An 8,382-nucleotide genomic window follows, 5' to 3' on the forward strand; every position below is an offset into this window, starting at 1 on the left:
TGAGCCATTGATTCTGTGTGTTAGATGATTGGGGTGTTTTCTGCCGTTGATTTAATCTGTTTTTTCATAGAATGATTTAATCTGTTTTTTTCCACCAACTGGAAGACAGAGAAGGAGGATCTGGCATGGGCGTCCTGGCGATGAGACTCTTCGCAGTGACTGAACCGAAACTCTTCGCAGTCACTGAACCGAAACGTGTCTTCGCAGTGATGAAGCGTGTCTTTCTTCTTGGTTTCGTGTCTTTCTTCCTGCCTGAGGGCCGCGTAGCCAGCGCAGCCTTGCACAGACCTCAGTCTGTGTGGCTATAAGGTTGGTTTCCGCATTGCAGAAATGAACGCCCTCCGTCAGATCGGGGAACCTCTGTTGGCGGAATCCGGCGGCTCGCCTTCCTTCTGCACTGGATCGCCGGCGGAGTCCTGCACGACGGAAAATTACGCGTCTTCTAACAGCGGGGACGACGCAGATGGACCAGATTCCGGTTGTGTCCAAAGCTCTCTGGTAAGCGATTCAGTTGAAGAAGAACAGACGGCACTCTTAAGGCATATCCCCATTCAGAGTTACGCCCAGCTCAAGAATGGCTCCGAGGAGAATGGATCTTGGCGCCCCAGGTTCGATTCTTAAAATATGCCTCAGAAATATGTCTGAGACCCTTTAATGGGGCTTTTTTGGGTTTTAATGATATATTGCTAAGTTTATTTTTTAGTAGACATCTTTTGCTCTTACGGCAAATTCCTTTACAATGGGTGAATAATCTCTTTACCTTATCTTATGAACGTTTAATTTCAGGCATACGCACTTCTTGCAGAGTACGTTAGTAAGGATGAGTCAAACATTCGAATTGGGGCAATTATGGGCCTTGGGTTAGCATATGCTGGTTCTCAAAAGGAGGATGTGAGGAAACACTGTCTCCCTCGATGCAATTATATTTCCAACTATATCTACTATGATGTTAGGAATATTGCTCATCTTCTGACTTGCCTCTTTTCCCAATGGTTATTAATTTTAGTGCATTTTATATGTTCTTGCAGGTGCTTAAACTTCTTTCTCCTATTTTAGTAGACTGGAAGGTTCCCATAGATGTAATTGCCTTCACTGCTATATCTCTTGGATTGATCTATGTTGGATCTTGCAATGATGAAGTGGCTCAGTCAATTATTATTGCCTTGATGGAGAGAAGTGATTCTGAGCTAGGAGAGCCACTTACTCGATTTCTTTGTTTAGGCCTTGGCCTCTTATATCTTGGAAAGCAGGTGAGTGGATTGATTTTGAACAGAGTCCATTAACTGCCATTATATCCTCCAGACATATATTGGTCAATGATTTGTGCTTACTTTGGGAATATGCTGTAAGAAAAAGAAACATAAGATATGCTGATTTTTTTTAAAAAGAGTGAAGAAAGAGGTATATTTAAAGGAAAATTATGAAATATTTTACATGAGATCCCGTCCACACAAACTCCAGAGGAGCTGCTCAATTACCAGCTAATACAGTGATTAAAGGGAAGTGGGTAAATTAGGGATATGAAATGTCCACAAAATAATTGAAAGGAGATAGGACATAGAGGTTTCTGGGAGTGATGACTGATTAGAGATTGCATTCCCAGAAAAGTGTTAGAAGCTCTATTTAATGCTGTATTTGTACTAACATTGAAGGTTGTTACCGTGTTGTTTAGCCAAGAGGTCATTTTTAGGAATCTTGTTTGTTGCCATCTGTATGATTTTCTAAAGCACTCAACTATACAAACGTATGCAGGGAATTTATAGTTTAGTAACTTCTAGAAGACATACCTTTTGATAGCATTTTGACAAGGAACAAGTAAAACGTTCATTTATATAACATACTGTTGCGGATTCCTGGGTGCTATTTTTTCTGCTTTCTGGTATTTCAACTTTTCCAAGGTGGAAAGATCTAGCTAAGAGCATGTAGGTAATGGTTTAAGCTAAAGATTGAATGAGGGTCACCATGCCGTTTCCAATATGTTGAAGAAGATTTATTGCCAATGATGCTATAGGTATTAAAGAAGTGTTTTGCTTGATTTTTGTGAGATGTTATGGCACTAGGTAGTGATGTATGGCTTGCATAATGTCTGTGCTAACAAGAATACAGGTTTTCCTCGATTTTGCTCAAAGTCACAGGCTTTTAACTCTTCTCTTGAAATAAACAGGAAAAAGTTGATGCAACTTTGGAAGTAGCAAAGACATTCAATGAGAAAATATCAAGATATTGTCAAGTTACGCTGGAGTCCTGTGCATATGCAGGGACTGGAAATGTTCTCAAGGTGTTGCTTGTTTACTTTTAATATGTTTTGTATTTATATGGAAAATATGCAAAATATATTGCATATGGGATGCGTGTTTCACTTCTATATTTTGCATAAAATGTGCAAAATATATTGCAGATTGTGAAGGTTCTATTCTTTAAGATATTTTGACACTGACAATGTAAGAAAATGGATTTTTCATGTCATTTACAGGCAGCAACGTTGGCTCTGGGATTAATTGGTGCAGGAACGAATAATGCTCGAATAGCTGGCATGCTTCGAAATCTTTCGAGCTACTATTACAAAGATCCTAGTCTCCTTTTCTGTGTAAGTTATTTATGCATTATATTTTGAGATCTGCCTTCTCGTAAAATTTTCTTGTGCAGCAATGTGAGTTGAATGAATTTATTACAGGTTCGTATTGCTCAAGGTTTGGTGCATCTAGGAAAGGGGTTATTAACTCTGAATCCTTATCATTCAGACCGATTTCTTCTGTCACAGTAAGTTGTATAATTTTTTCTTGTGAGCAATGTATATTCAACTCTGTCCAGGATAGAGGCCCAGTCATAGAGCAAGTGATCCAGTCTTTGAGCGTGGACAACTCGAAGGAAAGTCCTGGGATATCAGGTGGAAAAGGCGTTGGAAAGAAAAAGAGGGAGGCTGTTAAGTGCAAAGCAGCTTGTCTCTGTGGAAGAGCTCCTGGTCAAACGAAAAGGTTGAAGGTAATTGTGAGTGGTACAGTGTATGTGCGAGAAATTGTGCTCCGAAATTCAAGAGTCATGGACGGAGGGCACCTGAAGCTGTCAAGAGAAGGGACTCGAACTGATATGGAGAATGATGAATAAAAGTAAAGTGTTAATGTACAGTGACGTGTGGTTTGACGGTAAGTCATATGGGCGAAGCCCTGCAGACCGAAGTTTAAATCTCATTGAGTACAATGACCTGCTGTGGTGGCAGCGAGAGGGGCGGATTCCCCTTTCCGGTGAGTCTGCTCTTGCTAAAATCATAGGAACTTAGTATACCCGATACCCGACTTGCAGGTGATCGAGATTAAATAGCCTGTAAATTCACTCTTTTATGGTGGTGTAAATCTCTTTTTACCGTAATGGGCGAGAAATTTTAAATATAATTAGTTTTTAAATTTGTTTATGAATTCTGGATAAATTGTGATTGGTTGCACTGTTAAAGTACTTTTAGATATTAAGTTGTTGGTTGAATTTCTAATTATATTCCGATATTATTTAAAAACATGACTATAATATACTCTTACCAATGGGAACTATATAAAATGTTAACTATATTTATTAATGTGATTACAATGTGTATTAAATTCAAATTTATCTTAAATTTATATTAATTTTGTTTTATTGATGAGTTATAAAATATTTGTTATATATATCTTATTAAATTGAAATTTTAAATATTTAAAATATTACTTTTAGATAGAGTTTTTTAGTTTTTTCAGAAGGTTTTTTGATGGGTTTTTCTTGTCTAATTCTTTTTAAATTCTATAGGGATTTATTGAAATCGCAGGCTTCACAATCGAAATGCCTTATGGAGTTTTCATGGTGTTAAATCCATATATAGAATGAAAAAACTAGTTTAAATAGCACAAATCAAGATTTCACCTCCAATTTTCCGTCAGATTCTAGCACCAGAAAGTCTAAAGAGTCTTGCTAAAAACAACTCCCTCTTAGACGTTAAGTCACTAGTTGAATTCAAAGTCCTATTCAAATATTATTCTAGGACATAACCATAATATACCAATGTAGAACTATATAAAATGTCAACCATATTTATTAATTTGATTACAATGTATATTAAATTCAAACTTATCTTAAATCTATACTAATTTTGTTTTATTGATAAGTTATAAATATATATATATATATATATATATATATATATATATATTAAATTGAAATTTTAAATATTTAAAATTGAATATTTTTTTTAACGGTATTTAAATGTGATGTGATAATATGGTTTAAAATTAGTCCTAAGAAATAATTTAGGTGGTCGACTTGCTCTATCAAAAGGAGTTACTCTCGCTAAATACTTGCTCTATCAAAAGGAGATCTACAAATTCCATTTGGGTATGCTTTTTCTTCTCTAAGTTGTGTTAACCATGTAACTAAGTTTTCTTTTGAGGGTTCATGGTTCTATCAAACTCACAAACAACTCCATGTGGTTTCCATTGGATCTCTGTTAAAGAAATCAATAACCAAATAAAGACTACTCTATTGTTCCAGCCATAACTGCTTCAAGTGGTCCAAGATCTGCAAATTCCATTTAGCTATGCTTTTTCTTCTCTAAGTTGTATTAAGCATGTAACTAAGTTTTCTTTTGAGGGTTCATGGTTCTATCAAACTCAAGAACAACTCCGTGTGGGTTGCCTTGTGTCTGTTATTGGTGCCCCCCTTTTGTTGCGAGGAGCGCAGCAGGTGGGGTGGCAGCGCCCCTTTGGGGTATCGACCCCCTGTATGGGATCTAGGGTAGCGGCTCAGGAATTTTTTTTGGACCCCATATTAGGTGGGCGGACCTACCTATGGTTTAGTGCATCAGGGTTTATGATTTTAGTCATTGAGGTCTCAATGACCTGGGGAAAAGTGTGTGAATGGTGAAAGATCATTGAATTTCTGTCAATTTATTAGGGCAGAGTAATGCAAATTAAAATCGAAAAATCTCTGCTTTTCCTTTGTCTTCTTTAGTGTGTTAATATTTAGGCATTATAACAATTGTTGTAGTTTTCGGATCTAACCCTATATGACATCAATAAAATAATACACATTACATGATGTCTCAGTGTTTGATAATGTCCATGACATGATATAACATGAATAGAATATAATAATGTGTATTACATGATGGCTAATGTATCTTAGTTCAGCCTGCATTACCTTGTGACCAGGATTGTAATTCTCCATTCTAAAGGTATACAACAACTTTGTAGTTATAGAGTTGGATGGGGAAATAATGATTTTGTGCTTCCCTTGCAAACTTGAATCCCTTGCACTAGGCCTCTCAGACCCCACATTGTCAAGTAGAGGGTTGCAGGAGCTCACTTGTGCAAACAAACAAACCAACAATGCAAACACAAGTGAAGTTCACTCCAAAATTGCACTGAAATGACTTGTGATTAAGGGGAAATCTGAGGCAGGAAATCCACAAAATCCAAAAATTAGAAACAGTTTGAGGAGATAACAATTTCAATATATATAAAATAATAAACCAAATAGGATAGAACAAACCCTAACCCTTTGTGATCTCATTTGCATGTTTTTTAATCATAGAACAAACCCTAACCAATATAATTATGTTTTCTTTATCAAGGTAGAACAATATTTCTATTAACGGAACATAACATAGTAAATGATAAATCTTAAATACTAAAATAATAACAACATATTATATTGAAAATAGATAACTTAACCACCACATATTAAGCTTCTTCCATAAAAGAGTTAAAGTTCTTGAAATAAGTCATATCTAATCCATATAAATATGGACGTTAATAGGGCTATATCGCAAATTTAACAACATCCAATGTCCATGGTCACTACATATTGTGTACAGAATCCTCCTGCACCATTACTTAGCATATGCTTTCTCTATATCAACATTTAGACAAAAACACAACACGTATTTGCCATATACTATAAAGCTGAACAGGCTGCAGAACAAAATGCAGATCCTCCAGTGCTGCAGCTTGTTTTATTTATATCAACCTTCCTCTGCATACATCGAACATGGAAACTCATATCGGTAATGTTAAGGTAAAAAAAAAGATCCTCAGAGGATATGCAACTTTTACTAATATTGTCCATCATTGCAAATTGCATGTAAAACAGACCAAGTACATTACTAAGATTGTACATCTTTTTTTCTGGTAATACAGACAAGGGCATTGCTAACACTGTACATTCTTTTCTGGTAATACAGGCAAAAGCATAGCTAATGCTCTATACAGACGAAGAAATAGCTAATACTGTACATCCTTTTCTAGTAATACAGATGAAGGCATTGTTGACACTGTACATCCCACCGAAATTACTAATACTGGTTAGTTTGCAAATGCGAAGGCAACACAAGCACAATAAATAGTCCAAAAATACATTATTCCAACATTCAAACATACACACTAAACAACACTACTCAATATCCTGGGCTAAGATGGATTTATGCTGGCTTAGCTACTTGCACATAACAACCAACCAGTTCTCATAATACTAATTTTCTTGTCCTTTCTATTGATAAACTTATAGAAATGATGCTACTTTCAATAAAGAGCTTGAAAGACAACATCAAGTAAATTGTCTCTCTCACTCGTGTGAAATCATAGGTCTTTGTAAGATTTCCCATACTAACAGAATTGCTTTTTTCAATATCCTGCTTCCGTCTTCAAGGTGGCTCTTTATCCAACTCTACAAAAATGAAAGTTGGGTCTCTTCATCTACCACAGCAAGCCTTTAAAAGTTAAAATCACAGTTCAATATATTAGTGAAAACTCAAACATTATGACCCAGCAATGAACAAAAATGAAAGTTGGGTCTCCTCATCTACCACAACAAGCCTTTAAAAGTTAAAATCATAGTTCAATATATTAGTGAAAACTCAAACATTATGACCGAGCAATGCACACTTGTTACTATAATAATGAACTGCATGCCTATAAGATTACATGAATGAATGCAACAGTTGTTGTGACTCAATATATTAGTGAAAACTCAAACAATATGGCCAAGCAATGAACACTTCTTACTATAATAATGAATTGCATGCCTATAAGATTACATGAATGAATGCAACAACTATTGTGAATCAATCAATTTCTGTAAAAACCCATCTCGCATATAGATTGAAGTCTAGAGAATAGATCTAAGTTTGTAAGAACCTATCAATCTCAAGCTTTTAATCACTCCTGTACAATATAAACATGGGAAGAAAAGATAGAGACTTACCATATGACAAGATAGAAATGAACTGTTGCAAAATAAAGTCAAATAAAGTCCTCTGATTTGGTTATTGGTGATGAAATTTGTATTGATCTCTCTTTTGTATTCTCCATAAAAACCTTTCAAACCAGCCTTGAGAAGATGGTTTCCATCATCCATGTTTCTCATGACACCACACATGGAAGGGATCTAACATTTTCTAAAAAAAAGTCTTCCATACACTACTTGAAGAATTCAAGGGCCATTCTATTTTCCACCTATTTTTCTATACGAAAATCACTTTGCACTTGAAAAAGGAAATTCCATCAATGAATATTTAATACATTCACCACCAACCCTAAACAACATAGGAGACAATACATTTCAATATTCCTCCACACTCTATGCCTTACGGCGTTTCCTTTGCAACATTAGGTGCAAATGCTAGTAAATAATCCTACCATAAATCCAAAATAATAATTAATTTACTTAATTAATTCCCAACAAAATAAATGTGAGAGTCCAACCATCTAAATTGGCTTTTCTTTACCTACCCAAACTAGATCACCATTTTTAGCTCAAACATCATAGCGAGTTACCTAAACTAGCGTTTCTTCTCCAACGTAGACGTAGACCAAGATGTGGACCTAATTAACTTTGAAAATACAAACGTTGGATTTTCTTTGACATCTATTCTGAGAAAATTAGGTGGTCAAGCAGCCTACGCACCAAATCCTATTAGTGCGCTATGCGCGTCGCTTAACAGGATCAACTCTGAAATGAGTGCACTTTTTGTATTTTACGACCCTTGCAAACCAAGCGGTCAACTTCGCATTGAACCCTGTGGAATCAAATCTGTTTTCAGACTGTTAAACCTAACTTCTAAAATTCCATAATACACGCACGTCAGCTAAGGTCTAACTACATATGTCATATTTTTCGGTTGTTCAAATTTAGGTTGTTGCAGAGAGGTTGCTATTGGTGTATAAGAGTTTAAAATGCTCAATATTTTGGGTGGATATTTTATTTATTTTTAGGGTATTATAATTTAAAAATATATAGGAAAATGTTTGGAAGATGAAAATATAGAGATATAATATATTTTGAGAAAAAAATGGAAATAATTTAAAATGCTCAATATTTTGGGTGGATATTTTATTTATTTTTAGGGTATTATAATTTAAAAAT

At 35.3% G+C, this 8,382-nt stretch overlaps 1 protein-coding gene across 2 annotated transcripts; it reads left to right on the plus strand.

Annotated features, from left to right (window-relative positions):
- The first annotated feature begins 428 nt into the window (after positions 1–428).
- LOC149236441 (26S proteasome non-ATPase regulatory subunit 2 homolog B-like) lies at positions 429–3,401 on the plus strand. Of its 2 annotated transcripts, none has more exons than XM_089372384.1 (6): positions 429–608; positions 806–891; positions 1,029–1,250; positions 2,165–2,278; positions 2,474–2,587; positions 2,675–3,401. In XM_089372384.1, exons 1-6 carry the CDS (start codon positions 575–577, stop codon positions 2,762–2,764), a joined length of 660 nt encoding a protein of 219 aa, XP_089228510.1. In that variant the 5' UTR covers positions 429–574; the 3' UTR covers positions 2,765–3,401. The 2 variants fall into 2 exon arrangements, with proteins under 2 accessions (XP_089228510.1, XP_089228511.1); XM_089372385.1 differs by having other exon boundaries at positions 469–608; positions 787–891.
- The last annotated feature ends 4,981 nt before the right edge of the window (positions 3,402–8,382 follow it).

Source organism: Pinus tabuliformis, chromosome 8 (assembly GCF_031772625.1).
Source record: "Pinus tabuliformis cultivar Carrire ecotype Pingquan chromosome 8, CPIR1, whole genome shotgun sequence".
NCBI lineage: Eukaryota > Viridiplantae > Streptophyta > Pinopsida > Pinales > Pinaceae > Pinus > Pinus tabuliformis.